Below are 19,002 nucleotides of genomic sequence, written 5' to 3'. Positions count from 1 at the left end.
TCCGAAATTCGCGATTTATATATGACCCACGTTCCGCTTTTGCTACCCGATTATGATGAGGACCTTCCTCCCCAGGCCGCCTAGAGCATCGTGTTCCGTTTGCCCTTTTTGCGCGCGGGAACGAAGACACGAGACGGAGTGTTGCTTTCTCTATCCTGTTTTATTTTCGGATCCATTTTTCGTCGATGGCGAATATTTCGTGACGCATCGATTAGATTTGATACAAGTAAAACGTACAAAAAAGCAAACCGAATATTGTAACGCCCGAGATGCGAGCACGCTCAGCAGGATCGCCAGCGCAAACGGACGATCGGGAGCTTGTTGGTTGATTTGTTTGATTTTGACTTTTATTTTACCCACGGTAGCACGTGTAGCAGTTTGTAACACGTGTTGTGCATAGTTTTCCGTGATTGTTGGTTTTTGTTTTGGTTAACCCAAAGCGATGGGAACATCCTGGCGGGAATCGTCATCCGTTGTGCCATAGACATAGACGATTGCTTTCCCCCCTCCAAAAAAAAGGAATGGAAATTGAGGCTTCGCAGCTCGCTAGGACACGTGAGAAAGACGTACACACAAACACACGCGCGCAGCTAGACAGTGGCGATAGTGGCGGATGTTAATCCGCCAACACAACAGCTTTCCTTACCCGAAGGATCCACCAGGTCCTTCATCAAGGCGTGATTAGATGTATGTGTGTGTATGTGTGTTTGCAATAGAATTGCACCCTGTTAGAGACTACTGGTAAGAGGGATCTCGCATCCTGTGGCGATCCCAGACAGTGTAAGGAGTAGCGTAGAAGCAGAGCTTCGTATCAATTACGTATCACGAAACGGCCATAGCAGGACCTCACAAAAGAACACCGTCTGAGTGAGATAAACGGACCGGCAACAATTGGCGCACAATTATTCTGAAAGGCGTGGGACCACGTGGTTCCACTGACGGTGTTCCGACGGTTGGGTCGGAATGGTCGTTTCGTGGTATCGCTCCAAATCCCAGGGCAAGGCCCACACGCTCAACACAAGGGATGGAGACACTTAATTCTGGCGAGTGAGATCGCGCTTAGCGAAGCGTTTGCAGGAAGGATAAGAGCGAGGATCGTAACTGAAGCAAATGTCTGTGATATGTATGTGAAAATACATGAACGAAGCAAGAAGCCACGAAGGGAAGCGGGGGTGGAAAACTCAATCAACCCCCCATGGACGTAGGGGTGAGCTTTTCCGCTCCCCCAGCACCGGATCGATTCCCTTCGCGCGAAGGTAACAGCAATGTCGGCAAAGAAGTAATAACGAACAACAAGCAATTGAACCAAGCAAAACCCACCCCCCGGGTGGGGGGGAGTTACGGAATGACAAACGATAGAGCGGTGCGTGTGCATGTGTGTGTGTGTAGCAGGTGTATCGTCCATTTTCCTTCCGGTTCAATTACATGATGTACGCCACCGTGGCTCTTTCATTATGCGTTATTTTATTTCCCCGCGATGGTTTCTGAAGGATTTTGTTGTTCTTTTTTTTTGGTGTAAAGGAGAACCTGCTCTTCTCTTGCTACTTCTCGCATTTTTCTTTCTGTTGTTGAGGGTACGTTACGATGTAGGACTTAAAGACATACAAATTAATAAAACCGTATCTTGAGCTATGAAACGCACATTTCTTTCATTGCTTTTTTTGTTGGTTTCTGCTGCGACAAACGGTCGTTGCTCCGGAAAGAAATTGCATTTTCAGAATTCCTTTTAGTATACTTGGCCATAGAGGGTATTTATGTGGTGGGAAAATAGAAACATAATTAGCATGATGCTGGCAAAGACCAACCCACCTGGCGCATTGCACTCGATGTTGAAAGCCCGCGTGACCTACTAATTCCCGGCCGATAACCGAGCATAATGCTGGCCGTTAAGTGGACGCATTTTGTGACGGCATCTCGTTAGCATGATTGGCTGATTAAACTGTTAGGCAACCCGCATTACACTTTCCCGATACAAATACCCGATGCGTCACCGATGAGTCCGTGGCTTAACAAACAGGACTTATCGCTCTTTTTCCCCTCACAAAATCAGGGCAATATCTTCTCTCCCAGCTGCGCGAGATTGGTCCTTCATCAACGAATTCCAAAATCGTTGCCCCATCGAGTCTCCATTCCGCCACCATAAGTGCAATGGTGCTGCACTGCAACTGCCACATCTTCCTGCACCTATACCGGTTCCGGAGCTTATCACACCGTGCGAACAGTGCGGCACCCCCGATCGAGGAGTCGTTTGAAAAATTACCGTCAAATTCCACTTTCGCCAGCATCCGGCGCTATCGTTTGTCCCACTCAGCACCCCGTTAGATAAGTGTGGTCGCGGTTGTTATAAAAAAAAGCAACCCCAACAACGCGATCGTCACGGACAGAAAAGGCAGCATCCCCGTACGGTGTGAGGTTTTCACCGCACTCATCGCGACAACGGAAGACAGTTTTCACCCGCTCGTGGACTCCGGTGGTCAGTTTCTCTTTTGGCGTACGCCACAGCAGAAGAACTCGTGCGTTGCGTTTCACTTTCGTTTCGACTTGGGCGGTTATGGCGAGTCGCGTGTTTATGGTCCTGGGTTGCTTGTGGCCAGTGTTGCTGGTCCTTGTGCTGGACGTGCTGTGTCCTGCTGGAGGTGCTATTCTAGAAGACGACCGCTTGGGAACTCCGGAAACGGTGTACCTTTCGAAAAAGTGGCAACCCTCGTCGGCGGTTGAGTTGCGGGCTGTTCTGCGGTGTAAGTAGCGGGTTTTAGGGGCCGTTTCACACCGCTAAAACCAGTTTTGCATAACCATCAGCAGCTGATGTGACTCACGGCGGTTGGCATGAAAGGGAACCGGGGTCCGGTTGTGTTTTGGGAAATCCATTGTGCTTACTCAGCTTGCCTTGCATAAGCCTCCTAAAAAGACCTAAAAAATGAGTCTATCCTAAAGGGTGTTTTTTCACTGAATCATTGGTTCATTTACCATCCTTCCCAAAGCCCTGAGCGAGAGGAAGATAGCAAAGACGGATGCAGGAATTGAGGGTAAACAGCTGCCAGCGCTTCCAGCAGCACCTTTTGGACCTTCCAGCCCCTGCAGGTGTTTAAGTGGTGTCTGCAGCTGTTGTCTGGGTGAGAAGATCAGCGCAATGCTGTTCGATTGGTGGCGTTTTTTTTTTCAAACTGAAGATTCTCGCATTTCAGGCGTCTTCAGCATGAACGGTTGCGCGAATCTAACGTACATCCCTGAGGACTTTGCCTTCGAGTTTCGTATGATTTTCAACAATCGCGTGCTGACGAAGAACCGCATCAGTGGCAAGAACCCGAAACCGATCTGTGTGCATCCTCCACGGTTGGACTTTATTGAGGTTTGCGCCAACTTCTACGACGTGTACTTCGTGGGGCGTAACATGCACGTGTGCATGGAGATGAATGGCAACTTCGAGGGATACGAGCTGTTTTCGAGGTTGAAATTGAAAGCGGGTGGAAACGGCGAGAATTATCTGACCGTATATTTGTTTTGTAGATCGTTCAACTGCCTGCGGATAGGCGATAAGGGAGTGAAAATTTTGAAACCAGGCGAACAAATCGGAGGATCCGTTAATCCATCGCTCGAGGCTGAAATTGATTCCGGTGATGACATTGAGGACTACGACGAAGCCGTTGTATAAAATGGTGTTGTGCTATATGAGTTCATCCCATTGTTAGAGATCTTAAATAAATTATTTTTCAACGCATAACTTATACTTACTAACTGTTTCGAGGTTGCCCACAAAGGTAGACAGTTTTCTTTTCAGATGTGTTAGATTCCTGTGACAAAATGTTATATGAAATTTTTATGGAAATGCAGAGGCTTTCTTATGTTTAGTAAACTACACTAGTTTTACAATCTTTTATTGAAAAGAAGATAAACGGCAACGCAATTGAAGATTTCAAAATTCAAATGACAGATGGCGCAAACAAGTTGACGTTTCTCAAAAGGTTACAGCCGTGTACACAAAAAAAGCAAAATGCGAATATGTACCGAAGGTTACATGAGAACTGCATTGCTTGTAACAGTAAGTGCAGTAAAAAGTGCAATTTGTTGAGCAATTACTTGATACAGAAATATAGATTATTTGATAAGAATCGTTTACAGCATCAAGGCAGTAAAGCTACAGCACTAAAGGCATCAGCACTTAACATCTTGTCTTGAGAATTTCACATGCCGGTAGACAATGTAATTTGATGATTGTTTATGTTTGTTACCGGCCGGAGGTCTATTTTATGTACTAGCTTACTGATAACTGAAACTATTTTGAAAGTACAGTCAACTTTACAAGTGCAAGGAGCATTTCAAGGTATGTAGAATGAAACTATTTAAAGCTAAGGCACCCTAATTTTGATCATCATAAGTACCTGTGAATAACAACACGTGTTTCTTTGTAGTGCATCGAAAAAATCAGCAATGAGCATGTTCAGGAGTACCATGGCACAGTGTGATAGGATGTTTGGCAACAAATTTGCGCGTTTATGTTTGACCGCCTTCGGACATCGGAGCTACACCACCAACGTAAAGTGTGAACTCGATACAGTCACGGAGCATGAGATTACACAAAACGGGTTAAAACCTCGTAAGCACCGAGGCCGCATCAAGTGCAACAATACGGCCATCCCGCCGGAGATACACGAGGCGATGCTGAAATGTTCCAAGGACTTCCCGCTCAAAAGTTTAATCACCGATGGTCAGCGGCTAAACAACTGCGTGCGATCGCGCAAATGGTATCCGCAACCAACAGTAGCTGGACCTCGTGGCGAGGGTGGATCTGACGAAAGAATACCTCCCACTGCTCGTCGACAACCTTCTTCCGTCTTCGATATGCACGACGAGTACAGTTGCCTCACACAACTGATTGGCCGCTCGGATGCCGAGTACGCCGTGTTGATGCGCATCCTTACCGAAATCAGCCAGCGCGATCCGGATCTGCGGCCTCGCAGTTTCCTCGACTTTGGGGCCGGAGTCGGCACCGGAACGTGGGCTGCGGTGCAATTTTGGCGCGAACATTTGTTCGAGATCTTGTCGGTGGACAAATCGCGCCACATGAACGATTTGGCCGAGCTCGTCCTGCGGCAGGGTGACCCTAACAAGGCGACCACGGTGCGTAACGTGTTCTACCGGCAGTTTCTGCCTGCCAATCCCGATCGTAAGTTCGATGTCGTGCTGAGTGCGTTTTCACTATTCGATCAACCGTCCCGGAAGCGATTGTACGAGGTGATTGATCAGCTGTACAGCACGTTCGACAAATACCTCGTGTTGGTGGAACAGGGCTCAAATGCGGGCTTTCAGCTATTGGACGGTATCCGAAATCACATCCGCCGGAACCATGACACATCGGAATCACACCTCTTCGCTCCGGTAATGTGCTGTCCGCAAGACAATTTCTGATCGACAAACACCCACCGCAATAGCTAATGCCCTGCCAATTTCTACCCACAGTGCCCCCACAGTCTGGCATGTCCACGGATAGTAAAAGATGACGGGACACCCTGCAACTTCGAGGCCACTTACACGCGAAACTTCCCCGTCAGTGATGGGCAACCGTACGGATCTATCCATTACTCGTATCTCGTGTACCGGAAGAACCCCACCGATAGCATGCAGGGCTATCCGCGTCTCGTTCGTCCGACTGCCGTACGGTCGAAGCACTGCGTGTGCCACGTGTGCTCTGCGGATGGCAAACTACGGGATGTCACCTTTACCACCTCCAAACATGGCCAGTAAGTCTAGGACGCAACGCAGGATTTTTTGCTCTTGTTAGTATAGCCATTTGCGCACTTTCTCCACAGGATCGTGCACCGTTGCGCAAAAGCGAGCCGATGGGGAGACCTCTTGCCCATGCACATCCGATGGCAGGACACCAAAAAGGAAGAACAACCGATCGAAGACGTCTAACCAAACGGATAATTGTTCGCGGTCGAAAGATGTTATTAGGGCAATAAAGTTGCAGTATTTATCTTAAAATAACCCCCATTATTCTTTCTGATGATCCTTCCCCTGATCAAGAAAATTCACACTCCATGAATGGTGTGTAGATTTTTGTTTGTTTATTATACTTTTCAAACAACAGGTGTGTGTGTATGGTGTGGTGTGTGTAAAATTTAGTTATCGCCTTCTAGTACACCATTAGCGCGTCTACGATTTGTTACAATTGCATTACTACTGAATTCCGGTACACTGCTGCACTCTCTGATGGCGGCGTTTTCTTTCTCGCGCACGTACCGTAACTTAACCGAGGGGCGCCCTTCCGAATGAAAGCGACACTAGAATGCTGAGAAGCGACACACCCGTCCTCCCACCTATATCCTAACACACGAAACACTGTCGACCCTTCCGACCAGGCTGCACCAACTGGCCGCAGCTTGTCCTGGAAGTGGGCCACAATGCCGAGACGTCTAACTTAACCACTGGAGCGAGAGACGCGAGACGTTGTACGTTACCGAGAGCGAGCGATCGATGTCTCGTTCGTGTCTTTTCGTTTTTAAAAACCCATCTGTGGGTAAATGCGAATTTGAGCACTCTTCTCTCCTCAATGTATATATATAACTAAATAATGATAATAATGATTAAAAAAGAACGTGACACGTACCTATCAGATGACGCAACAATATGAATATGCCGAATATGAGAATCGAGATAGCGCGCTTTCTTCTATAATTACAAGCCCACTTTGATTACACTGCGACTGTCCGTTTTCTTCCACAATCTCTCTATCTAGTACATTTCTTTTTTTGTTTGTTTTTTGTTTTGTTTCTTTGCTATGGTTAAACTTAATTTACGCGCACGCCTAAAATGGGTTCCATTCGATATGGGGTGACTATTGTTTTCCGGGGCATCCGGCTCATTAAACCTACAACCCCCTAACAACGCATGCTTACATCGGGATCAAGAGAAGTAACACAACGAACCTTGGTCTTGCAGGACCGGGTATGTGTCCATAAAGCGCAAATAAACAACTGCACGCGTTCCTTCCGTCCGTAATATCCAACAAACCGAACGCGGTGTGCGGTGATCAAAACCTTTGCTTTCAACGTGGCTGCGCAGCAGAATCCTGCTGCAAGCGAAACAACTCTGCAGCTGACTGTACTATGAAATAAAATACGTGCAAAACGCCACACGCACGGCGTGGTGATGGCGAAAAGGAGTAAACTAGCGTAAATGATGGCAAACGTTCCGCGAGACGCGATTCTCGTAAGGCGCGGGCGCAGTCGTGTCCCCCCTTTTGCGCATTCTCTTCCCGTAGATGCCGCAACCACCGTCGGTCAATCCTCTCAGCGCAGCCTCGCACGGAGGCGTTGGCCCTTTCTATTGGGCGTTGTCCTCTTGGTAAAATCGGCTTTTGCTAACCTACTATGTGCAAAGAGCGGACCCCGATCGAGTGCCCCGTTTAGCGCCTCATGGCGGGCAGATAGGCCGAGTAAGACGAATACATGGAATTTTGCTGCGCACGCTGGATGGCACTCGGGTCCTGATACTGCGACTGCATGTTCATCACGCCCATCTGCACCGGACCGAGTTGGGCCGGGTTTTGGATGAATCCGGCCGCCGGGTTACCGATGTAGCCGCCAGTACCGGGTGACTGGGCCGCCGTCGTCATGCGATATCCATTAAGCGAACCGTACGGGGACATCAGGTTCGTGCTGATGGCCACGTTGGGGCTGACACTGCTGGACCGGTTGGCTGCCGCGGCCATATGCTGGATCTGCGCGGACGAAGCAGCTACGGCTGCAGCGTTCCTTCGAGCGGCACCGGCCACTGCCGCAGCCGTGACAGCATTCTGTGCGATCGTCGGCATGTTCATGTTACTCTGGTAGTACTTGTGGTAGTTGATGGTGGACATTTGTGCCGAATGGATCGACGCTGGTGGGGTGGAAATGTTGCGAACCACGTTCTGCGCCGCCACCATGTGACTACCGGCACCGGATCCTCCACCGGGTGCAACGACGGCGTTTGCGCTGCCTCCACTCGCACCACCCGCACTTCCACCCGGACCGCCAGGTGGACCACCGTGTGGGTGGGGAACATGGTGAGCGGACGGTGGTGGCGTAACCGGTGAGTTGCAGATGTCCACATTTGTCGTAAGCTGCTGCAGCTTCGAGAGACACGACAATTGTGGTCCCTGCTGTTGTTGCTGCAGCTGCTGGGCGCTTCCTGGTGGTCCACCCTGGCAGGATTCCAGCTGCGGTGTCGGAGTTGGTGTCGGTGTTGGTGCAGGTGTTGGTGCTTGCGGAATTGGCGTGTGTGAACCCGGATGGGTTACACCACCCGATTGCTGCTGCTGTTGCTGCTGGACGTAGAAGTTGTTGGCTGACGAGACAGCGCAGGATGACACGGGTGACGCACCCAGGCGCTGATGTGGACTGTGCAGACTGGCCGGGGTGTGATTGTTCGACATGCGATGCTGAATTACGCTGCCGTACGAGGTCGGTGATTGTGGGTAAGGCGGTGCTTGACTGGCCAACCCAAGCTGAGGACCAAGATAACCACCACCTGCCGCGGTCTGATGCATGTTCTGACTGTGCACCTGGTGATTCAGCGGCTGACCCGTGATGGCACCGTATGTTTGGTGCATCTGTTGCTGTAGAGCCAGCTGCTGTTGATGCTGTTGCTGCTGATTCATCGAAGCCGCCTGCATCGCCGCTTGCTGCTGCTGCTGCTGCTGCTGGTGTTGTTGCTGCTGCTGCTGATGATGTCCAGGGCTTACGATCGGCTGGATCACGTTGCTTACCACGGGTGGTGTCGTTCGGTTTTGATGCCGCTGCTGCTGTGACCCAGGCGTAGGCGTATTTCGACTCACCTTCGGTGTGGACGATCGTTGCGATCGACCCGTACTACTGCTTCCGGCGTGTGCAATTTGCTGCTGCTGGGCTAGGTGCTGCTGCTGTTGCGCTGGATGTTGTTTACCGCGATTGTTACCACCGTTGGGTGCGCCAGCTCCCGCACCTCCAGCACCTCCGCCATTGTTGGAAATTATTGTCATCTGCTGGGGCGGGTGCTGTGGACTAGTTTCCGGCACGTGCGTATGCATCGCCATGTGCATCTGTGTTTGATGCTGCTGTTGTTGCAACTGCTGTTGCTGATGTACGGAACAGTCCGAGTAAGGACCACCGATGGAGTTACCGTGCTGGGACACAACGCTCGGTGGTCGGATGGCATCGGCCGAGTTTTGCGACGTCACATCGCTCGCTATGCTTGCCGGCGATTCCAACCCCAACTGGCTCACGTCGATATCGCACTGACCGTACTGGTGCAGACTTTGCACCGAGTTTGAGGTCGTCGATTCGGGTGTGTACACACCGATGGAATGATCACCACCCGCTCCGGGAGCACCGCCTTGCTTCATGTCCGTCTGCGAACCACTTCCCGGCGTTCCATCCCCATGGAGATCTGGCTCGGTTTGGAATGCGGCCGCCTTTTGAGCCGCTGCAGTCGCCATCAGATGCATTGTTTGCTGCTGAACAGATGCGTGACATCCGGCCGCCGGATCCGATACCGAAGGGGACGATTTGGCTGCACCGGCCACCATGCAAGATGAATCGGACAGCTTGTTACCGGAGTCGGTTTTGCTTTTTTGGATTGTTTTGTGTTGCTGCGCGTGCTGTTGCTGCTGGTGTTGCTGTTGATGATGTTGGTGATGTTGCTGCTGCTGCTGTTGTTGCTGCTGGTGCTGGTGATGTTGGTGCTGTTGCTGCTGTTGCTGGTGATGCTGTTGCGAGAGCTGATGCGGATGTTGCACCAATTGAGCCGAGGACAGGTGATGATATTGATTCGTTTTTGAACACAACAGTCCCGTATCGTACGGAGAGGGACAAAGTTGCTGCTGTTGCTGTTGGTGTTGTTGTTGCTGCTGCTGTTGTTGCTGCTGCTGTTGCTGAGAGGAATGTTGCGATAGGTGGTGGATGTCTGCTGCATTGTTCGCCTTGAACTTGCTGGCATCATCAGCTGCGGCTGCTGCAGCATTTGAGGACGATTTGGAGGACGATTTACCGTGCTTACTCGTGCCAGACGAAGAAGAAGACGCAGAGGACGTTCCACCCGTCTGCTCACTGCCACCGTTTCCAGCATTCACACCTTTACGGTCAGATTTTCCGTTGTTTCGTTCCTTAGGCTGATACGACGGGGTAGCAGCAGCCGGGGGCACTTGTTGATACTGCTGCTCCTGGTGCTGGAACGGAGGGTACAAATTCGACGGGAAGCTTCCGTAGGCCATGCTGGTTGCCAAATCGAGATGGAACTTGTTCGGGGACTTTTGATTTCCCGTGTCCAGATGCGACAAATTGTAGCTCTGATGGTAGTACGGATCCAGCTGCCAGTATTGAGACGGCGCGTAGCTAGGCAGCTGATTGATGCCCGGAAACTGAGTCGGCACCTTATTCAGATCTATCGTCGTTTTCGGATCGTGCATCGAGTGTTTGGCTGCATGTTTGTCCGTCCGGCAGGAGGATGAATTGTTCATACCCATCAGCGTGTTGCCACCACCGTAATCTGGTGTGGTTGATTTGCTATTCCCTCCGGTAGGTCCTAGAGCTGGACTCGGGGAAATCATCATGCTTCCGCTGTGTACATTTCCAGCTACTCCTGAACTTGCAGGGGGCGTAGAGCTCACGGGAATGTTACCCGGAACTGCGGAACCTGCCATGCCACTGGAGACGCTCGATCCTTGCATCGGAACAGCACCAACACCTCCACCACCCATGTGGTACTGTGGTTGCTGCTGCTGATGTGGATGCTGTTGCTGATGCGCTTGTGGATGCTGCTGGTGTTGCTGCGCGTGTTGCAGCGCGTGCTGTTGATGCTGTGGTTGCTGTTGATGGTGATGATGGTGCTGATGGAGATTATCCGGTTGAACTGCTTTGATATGATTCAGCGAGTTGCTGCTATTGCTGCTACTGTTGGCACCATGCGCATTGCTTCCGTACGAAGAAGCATTGTTCTTAACCGCCTCTTTGCGGGCATTCGATTCCGAGCGTTTCGAATTTGAAGTGACGGTTGCCGTTGATGTCATCGTGGCAATGGATGAGGTCACCGCAAGATACTCGCTTTTCCCGACAGCAGCAGCTATCGTCGGTCCCGAAGAGGATGAAGAGGTCGAAGAAACCGAACCTGACCGCTTTCCTGATGGCTGCTCCATAGTCGAGGATGTAGTCGAGTTGCTTCGATTGGATTTCGGCATCACTGTGCTATCCTCCGACAAGCTTGTTGGAGTTACGGTTCCACTAGCACTATTCGGGGCAGGGCTACTGCCGAAACCGGATTTATCTTTCGAACGCTTTTGATCCTGTTTAGATTCACCGAATCCTGTAGCCGAGTTTGATTCCGTTGTGGTTCGCTTGCCATCCTGCTGGTGGTTAAAAGCAACACTTGCGCTGGTCACTACAGCCGTTGCGCACGATGTTATTGTGTTGTTTATCCTACTGGTGGATTCGTCAGATCCTTTTGTACTACCGCCGTGAGATGCAGTTTTGTGGGAGTCGTTTTTTGCGCCCTTCGACAACGGAACGCTCGGTACCGCTGACGAGTTGGTGTTGCTTGCTTTCGTTGGTGACTTTTCTTTCTTAACGTCACCAGGCATCATTGATCCTGGCTGGTCACTAACGATAGATGTCTTCGCATAACCAACACCTATGCCGCCATTGGTTTGATCTTCAGCTGGCGAGGCTTGCGGAACAGGCACATTCGCACTGCTGTTGCTATTACTACTGTTAATGTTGCTGCTGTTGTTGTTATTGTTGTGGGTGTAGCTCGTCACTTTCGACCCCGTTACTTCGTCGTTCTGCTTGATCACAGATTGATCCAACGTTTCACCCGAAATGGTCGAACATGTAGTAAAGGTAGCGTCCGTTGAGAGTGCCGATTTCGGCTGGGATCCTTGTTGCATATCATTTGCACAGTCCATAGTTTTCATAAACTTTTTCTTGTGCATCGCCATCTCGTGGACGTTAGTGGAGGAGCTAGAATTTGCCATGTTGCTACTGTTGTTCACAGGCGGTACGATTGAATGCGTTTGTTGAATAATGCCCATATCGGTGCCACCAACGGATGACACTTTGGCCGATGAAGAATACTTCGTTTGCTCCACCGAACACGTGTTGACTTCCCCAACGAGAGCGGTTCCAATTTTCTCCTCCCTAGACCTGATAACATCAGTTGTGTTCGATCCGTCAGCCATCGAGCCTTCTTTTGGTTTGCATTCGTTTGCGTTCGTCAGCCCATCGACGATCACCTTTGGCCGGTTCCGGGACTCGGCGTAAAGTTGATGATGGTGTTGATGATGCTTATCGTAGTTTTCATTTATCTTCAACACACTCGCCGTATTGCTAGTGCTGGTGGCACAAATACTCCCGTTCGAGGAATGGTCCACAACCAACGAACGCTTTGTACTGTCAGCTTCCTGTGTGAGCTCTGGAAGAGACGAGGACTGCTTTCCATCGATTGACTGTGCCTCGCCTGTTACTCCAGTGGCTGCTAACGATTTCTTCTCAGCAGACACCTTCTTGCCAGCTACATTAGCAGCTGAATTATCACCACTACTCGCCTTTGAAGCATCGGTTACATCTCCTTGCGTTTGCACCAACGACGTCGAATCATTCGCCGACAAACAGTTTTTTGATTCCGTTATCACAGAGATTTTCTCATTAATCTCCATCCCGTTCAGGAGCGGTGTTTCATTAATAACGCCACTGCTAGACAACTTTTTCGTTACCTCAGCTGCCTTCGGGGGTGGCTTGATTTGAGAAGAGTCCGTGTTAGATTTTGAACGACTGTTTTCTTTCTCCGGAGTGACTGATGCGGACGAAGGCGCTTGCAAGATGACACCCTCGTTTTGTTCGCTCTTGTTGGGATTGTCCTCCTTTTGCTCAATGTTACTCGATTGCAAGGGCTTGCTGATGACGGAATTTTCTTCTGCTAACGCTCGATTGGAGACCGCCAGGCCATCTTGCTTTGCAGTGCATCCCACTACACCGGAGCCCTGTACCGGATTGTGATCCGTTTGCGGCTTATTGCTACCGGTTTCCTCTTGCGCACTGGCAGTATTCTGCTGGGTCTTCTGCTGAACGCCACTGGTGCCTTTTGAATGCTTTGTGTTTGCCATGGTATCGAATGCATCCACAGAAACGGAGGCACTTTTTCCAACGTTTTCTTTCGAACGTCTTTCCAGGACCTTGCTTTTAATAGTGTCATTTTTCTGAGATTTCCCAACAGGACTTGCAGACTGATCGCGTAACCGAGGAGATGATTTCGGTGGAGAGGTTATCTCATTACTTTTTACTACCGCGGTTTCCGGGCAGGACGATTTAGAAGGAGATTTCTTCTGACCTGTGGCCGCAGCGGGCGGAGCCGGAACGCTACGGTTTTCCTCCTCCATTTCGTCATCAGCTTCACCCGACGAATAATCCTCACTTGCGTCCGCAACCGGGGCAACAGGCTTTTTACTTTGCCGTTTTTTATGACGCCCGCCAGCGGTAGGTGATGGCTTGTGACGCATTTTACTGCTGCTCGAGCCAGTTCCTCCACTTCCGGTTGAAGCGGTCGAATCTTTCTTAGCATGCGATTGCGTAGTGGCCGGTGTTGATGACGAGGAGGAACCGGCAGGTGGTATCGGATCGATCGTTTGATGTTGTTTTTGTCTCGCTGATCCTGCCGCCGAAGTGTTTCGAAAGGGTTTAGATTTTTCTCCAGCCAAACTCGGCTGCTCAGTTTCCTCACTTTCCATAGTGCTTGCCGGACTATTGGCCAGACGTTTCGAGTTTCGCATGCCGGAATTGGATGCTCGTTTCGTATTGACAGCTGGTGAGGATGAATGTTCTACGGCACTGTTGGTCCTGCTTCCCGAAACGCTATGATTATGACTGAAAGTACCGTTCACCGCATCATCTCCGGTAGGTTTCACCGATTTTGCTCTTTGTTCACTGGCACGCGTTCGTTCGGATTCCACTTCCGGCTCGGAGTCAGAAAGTCCCATGTTAAGACGCTTTCTCCTTAGCCCGATGCCCCGTGACGAGACAGGAGAAGAATCTTTTACTAGATTGTTGAAACCGGTAGGCTTTTCTTCCTGTGTATCTTCCGAATCCAGCCGACGTCGTTTACGTAACCTTTCGAAAGTGTTCCGACCTCCCGATTTCGTTGTTTCTTTTTCCTGAACACCACGTGCTCGCTTACGCCCACCTGTCATTGATGAGATGGGATTCCGCGCAGATATACTGGAGATTGCCGTTTCTTCATCATCTGACTGCTCCTCTTGTGCAGGTGTTACGAGGTTTTTGTTACGCGTCGAACCTCCACTAGTACTAGCCGGTGTGGCCGCTTCGGGTATCAACAATAACCCTTCTGCACCACGTTTTCTTCTTCTGGCACTTTCTCCCCTTTGATTCTGCTGTTGTGAGGGAGCCACACTCTCAATTGCTCTGGCAGATGTATTTCGGGCCGCCTTGGTTTGTACTTCTTCTTCCGGTTCCGATTCATCTTCTTGCTTGGGACTAACTGGACACAGACCCTGGGACGATGCAACAGCCCCGGTACCCAACTCGCTAACATCCATTGGTATAATACTGCCATCCACCTCCGAGAACGATGCGGTTGTAGACAGAAACAGCGGTGTCCACCGTAAACATTCCTTCTCGATCGCAAGTCGCGCTCGGGATCGAACCATACGCTCGTGTTGCTTCTCGACCAGCCGCCAGTCGATGCAAATTAAAGGCTGGTATACTTTAAAACCACCTCCACGATCAATTTTACGATACTTGATGAACGACAGCAGCTGAAGCGCTAGAACAACGTCCGGAATAACCATGCCGGTTTCATGCGAGATCTGCTGCAACGAAAAGGACATTCGCGATCCGGTTCCTGCCTCCTCCGAGCGCCGCCTATGGTCGTAGAGGTAGTTCAACACGGTAGATTTCCAATAAGCATAGTATGACACCCGCCCGAGATCGGACAGTGGTTTCTCCGGTGTCCCCGGTTGGCCTTCTTCTCGGCTGAGGAGGTAGCTGAAGTCAATCAGAAACCGACCATAGCCTTGTCGCTGGTACTGCGGCATCGTCATGATGCACGACACGTTGTACTTTTGCTGGCAGTGCTTTTCCTTCGAGAAGTACCCTACCAGATGGTAGCCCTTACGATCGTAACGCGTCAACACGTAAAACAGAAACGGTTCCACATCGTAGTAGAGAGTTTTGTGATCGAGAAAAAGCTTCGCCAGGAGGCACAGATTCTGACAGTAAATTTTGTTCGCATTTCCATCCACTTCGAACACGGATACGCCATCGTGTCGATAGATCTCCGTCCCCGGAGGGTTACGCCAGGAGCATTTATCTTGATGCCGTTGAAGAACCGCCTTACTTTTGGTATACTTTAAACAAAATTCACACAAAAATAATTTAGGTAGCCTAATTGAATCAAAAAAAGAAAGAGAAAATAACCAAATGTATATTAATGAATGATGAAATGAATCCACAAAAGTCGCGCACGTACCTTGCGTATTCCTGCGGAAAGGGGCTTGAATACCACGTTTCGATTTCAAACTTGCCAAACTCAATCGCTGCCGGACAACGATCCTGCGCTGCCATAAGTTTCGATGGAGAATGCTGAAGAATACTATTCGCGGTCTGAGAATGATGCTGGTGATTGCTGCTATGGTGACTGGGTCGATCGGGAGAAAAATGCCTTGCGCGCTCGCTATTGTTGTTGTTATGTTGTTTATTCACTTTCGACACGCCGACGACGATCTTGGTTGACTGATCACGAACATACTTGTACAGCTCGGCATCTTGCGCCGTAACACCTTCGGGAAGGGTTTGTTTTTCTGTACAATGGAACATGAAACGAGAAGGTGAAGGAGTATTTCTTTGGAATGCTGCATGTCATCCATTTGGTCTACACGATAAATGTACATACCAATCGCATCCTCATTGGCTGAATCGTAAGGATTTTTGTAAGGTACTGGTAGACAGATGGCTTCTAAGCTCCCCTTTGAATCTTTTTCGCCAGTGAGCAACCTGTTCAATAAATGTAATGCGTTAAATCGCCGCTCAAATGCATTCAAGGGGTGCAGATAATTACGCACCTCTTCCGTTTCTTGTCGCTGGAGACTGGCCGCATTATACCGGATTTTCGGTCGCTATCCCTAGATTGATTTAAACAATCGGTACATCTGAAACGCAAGCAACAAAAACACAATTAAGCGCCTGACCGTCTGAGGAGATGCATAATGCTTTCGATCGTTACCTCCAGGCGGATTTGCACTTCTTCATCTCGGATAGTGGCGGATTGAGGCAGGAAAGGTGAAAATGTTTCTTACAGCTCCAGCAATCCAACAAACAAACACCTTTAACGCCATCTTCGTCGTCATCCTGATTCGAGCACGCATCGCACACCTTACACTCCTCGCAGTGCCAAACGTTGCCCATCTCCAGTAGGCGTGATAGTGTCACGGTCCTGCTACCATGTCCGATCGCGCAGCTGTCGTGCAAACCAGCACCACAACTGCTACACACAGTAAGCGGTTCACCTTCATCATCAGACCCGTTGTTTTCCGCTTCCTGACACACGACGCATATGTTTCCCTCGACGGAGCGCTAAAAAAAGGAAATTCATCAGTACCATCGCTCGGATCGGGCAACGATCGCTGGCCATACGTACATCTAAATGCTTGCCGCCTCGCTTTTTGGGAGACGTCGACTTCCGCTTCCCGATGGGCTTGAAAACGGGCCCGGGTTTGTACAACCGTCCCTCCTGCATTATCGTATCCTCGCCGAGGGCGATGCGGATCGAGTTGCGGATGACGTTTTTGTAGTCGGTGTCGGTAGATATGTGCAGGTTGTTCGTCTGCTGTACATAATTTTCGATCGACTTCTGCGAGGACCCATCGAACTCGCCCAAATCCCGAACGGCTTTCGCCACCAACCGGGAGAGGTTGCTTTCGTTCGTGACGTTGATCACACGCCGCTGGGTTGAGGTTGGCGCCTTGTACGAATGCAGTCCCTTGTTGTACACCTTCAGCACTGATCCGGCCTCCACCGCTTCCTCCAACTTTTCCGCCACGATGTCCTCGTGGAACTTGTGATGACTGCCGATGGCCTGACAAATGCGCTGAATGCTAGGCCGCTGCTTTTGGAACCGGATTCGTCGTATCGCCTCCAGGATCCACTCTTTCCATACTTGCGGGCTCACGTCATCGGGATTTTCACGCATTTTCTTCGATTACGAGCACTGCCCAAGCAAACGCGATAGGAAATGGGGAAAAAAGTGTTACTGTAATAACTTCCGCCGGTGCAACGCAGTATCGCAGGTGCATCTAGAATTAATGAATCATAGTAAACATTGCCAGAACACACACACGGGCACTTGCACGTCGCCACTTTAATGATACACCATCAGCAAACACACATTCGCACGTATCCGACGACGAGCGGGCGCGGAGGTAGGCCGCGCGGGGTATCCAAAATTAAAACGTAAAATAATGTTTGTCAAAAATGCAAAGGAAGTGAGCCACCGGTAGGAAGGAAGAGCCTCCGCGAGTGGTGCTGCACTGCACAGCGCACCGTACCATCACCAACACCACCGTGCAAAAACCCGTCGATCGCCACTACACACGCGAATTTCCTCGTTTGCCATCGCAAAAGCGCACGGCCAATTAACCGCCGCTTGCTGCTCCTCGGGGGCAAAAATAGATTCTCACCGTGGCCGATGACGATTATTAGGGTAGCATAAACGCGTATTACCGCACCGACCAGAATTGCAAATAACACTATGCTAATTCACTGATCGGACACATAGATTCCGGAATTTGCAACACTTCGCGGCGGCCATTTTGATTGTCTTTTTTAATAACAAATTGTTTTAATTACACATTATCATCGGCAATGCAGCACGGATGTTCTGGGATGAGATGACCAGCCGTTGGGAAGACTAACCTTTTCGATGAACGCTGTCGCTACGTACGTGCGTATTCCTACGCACTGGCAAGCAGGCAAGCTTTGGCGTATTTACACGCTCGCTTGGGCGCTTGTACGGTGGCTGCAAGTTCCGCTCCGGACCGTCGCTGCCGTGGCCGCCAACGTCGACCGCGGCCGAACGCAAGATATTCTACGAATCCGCTCAAAACAGAAGCGTCAAGAACGCGTTCGCTGTCACATCACTTGGTAACCGGGTCAGGCAGCACACTGGAATATTTATATACATGTTCATCACTTTCTCGCGCCCAATCTGTTCGCTTTTCCTTAGGGTAGCGCACTGCGAAAACGCTAAAGGATTCCGTCAATTCGCCAGAAAATCGCGCAAGTACGGACATGCGACGCCGAGCGATCCGATCAAACCCAGCAGTTACGTTTTTTCACTCGCACGATGCGTCACCGCTTCCCGCTAGGCTACTTTCAAAACCCTTTCAATAAAATGGCCAGTTTCTTATGCACAAAGTAAAATGAAAATAGGGTGCGTGCAGCATTTTAGTCTGAGGGATTACAGTTTGCTGGTGTGTTTAGATATGACGGTTGAAATATCCGCAACTCGGCATCTTAAATGTAAGAATCGGTTATGTTTGGAAAAAGTGAATTTAAATACTGATCGTATCAAATTGAGCAAATCCCATTTAGCTAAAATAAAGATGCATTGGAGATGCAGTGTAAGCCTGAAGCTTGTTACAGTTGGTAGTTTGCTCGTAAGTATTAAAATGCTTTTAAGCAATCATTTCGTTTCAATCCGTTGCAACGAATCGCCCACATGATTATTTGAGAAGAAACATAGAGAGATCATCGATTCATTTGAATAGCTTGAAATGTTGTCGTCCCTTCAATATTCAAGCTTTGGAGATAATGTTTGTTAAATAGAGCAGCTGGAATCTTCACCACAATCCTATAGTTAACTGGTTTAGTCCCCAGCGCTTGTGGCGCGCGGATTTTTCTTCACTGCCGATACAGTAGTATAAACGATACTTTTGACATTCTCCTTTGAAGACGGGCTGTCAATGATGGAAAGTAAACGGTTTGT

The 19,002-nt window shown here is 49.8% G+C and overlaps 3 protein-coding genes across 3 annotated transcripts; 2 read left to right on the top strand and 1 right to left on the bottom strand.

The window, feature by feature from the left end:
• Nucleotides 1–2,551: 2,551 nt before the first annotated feature.
• On the top strand, nt 2,552–3,652 carry LOC128730630 (uncharacterized). The gene is made up of 4 exons (XM_053823710.1): nt 2,552–2,738; nt 2,982–3,113; nt 3,186–3,447; nt 3,508–3,652. The coding sequence occupies exons 1-4, from the start codon at nt 2,552–2,554 to the stop codon at nt 3,650–3,652; spliced, it is 726 nt and encodes a 241-aa protein (XP_053679685.1).
• A 797-nt stretch (nt 3,653–4,449) lies between these two features.
• On the top strand, nt 4,450–5,913 carry LOC128730610 (methyltransferase-like protein 17, mitochondrial). Its single transcript, XM_053823687.1, has 3 exons — nt 4,450–5,376; nt 5,458–5,738; nt 5,808–5,913. The coding sequence occupies exons 1-3, from the start codon at nt 4,450–4,452 to the stop codon at nt 5,911–5,913; spliced, it is 1,314 nt and encodes a 437-aa protein (XP_053679662.1).
• A 136-nt stretch (nt 5,914–6,049) lies between these two features.
• On the bottom strand, nt 6,050–17,208 carry LOC128722142 (uncharacterized). The gene is made up of 7 exons (XM_053815980.1): nt 16,657–17,208; nt 16,243–16,592; nt 16,082–16,168; nt 15,913–16,013; nt 15,490–15,820; nt 11,650–15,404; nt 6,050–11,598 (listed from the first exon to the last, which is right to left on the bottom strand). The coding sequence occupies exons 1-7, from the start codon at nt 17,206–17,208 to the stop codon at nt 7,406–7,408; spliced, it is 9,369 nt and encodes a 3,122-aa protein (XP_053671955.1). The 3' UTR covers nt 6,050–7,405.
• Nucleotides 17,209–19,002: the final 1,794 nt, after the last annotated feature.

This window comes from Anopheles nili, chromosome 2 (assembly GCF_943737925.1).
Source record: "Anopheles nili chromosome 2, idAnoNiliSN_F5_01, whole genome shotgun sequence".
Taxonomy (NCBI): Eukaryota; Metazoa; Arthropoda; class Insecta; order Diptera; family Culicidae; genus Anopheles; species Anopheles nili.
Note: the sequence above shows the minus strand (reverse complement) of the source record. Positions and strands in the feature narration are given on the sequence as shown.

Bases quoted from the DNA above. Each gene is read 5' to 3' on its own strand.
- LOC128730630 (XM_053823710.1), top strand. From the start codon at position 2,552: ATGGCGAGTCGCGTGTTTATGGTCCTGGGTTGCTTGTGGCCAGTGTTG. The intron at 2,739-2,981 runs GTAAGTAGCGGG...TCCTTCCCAAAG, and splicing joins GTTGCGGGCTGTTCTGCGGT to CCCTGAGCGAGAGGAAGATA. The intron at 3,114-3,185 runs GTGAGAAGATCA...CTCGCATTTCAG, and splicing joins TGTCTGCAGCTGTTGTCTGG to GCGTCTTCAGCATGAACGGT.
- LOC128730610 (XM_053823687.1), top strand. From the start codon at position 4,450: ATGGCACAGTGTGATAGGATGTTTGGCAACAAATTTGCGCGTTTATGT. The intron at 5,377-5,457 runs GTAATGTGCTGT...TTCTACCCACAG, and splicing joins AATCACACCTCTTCGCTCCG to TGCCCCCACAGTCTGGCATG. The intron at 5,739-5,807 runs GTAAGTCTAGGA...CTTTCTCCACAG, and splicing joins ACCACCTCCAAACATGGCCA to GATCGTGCACCGTTGCGCAA.
- LOC128722142 (XM_053815980.1), bottom strand. From the start codon at position 17,208: ATGCGTGAAAATCCCGATGACGTGAGCCCGCAAGTATGGAAAGAGTGG. The intron at 16,169-16,242 runs GTAACGATCGAA...CTTGCGTTTCAG, and splicing joins AAGTGCAAATCCGCCTGGAG to ATGTACCGATTGTTTAAATC. The intron at 16,014-16,081 runs GTGCGTAATTAT...TTTATTGAACAG, and splicing joins AGCGACAAGAAACGGAAGAG to GTTGCTCACTGGCGAAAAAG.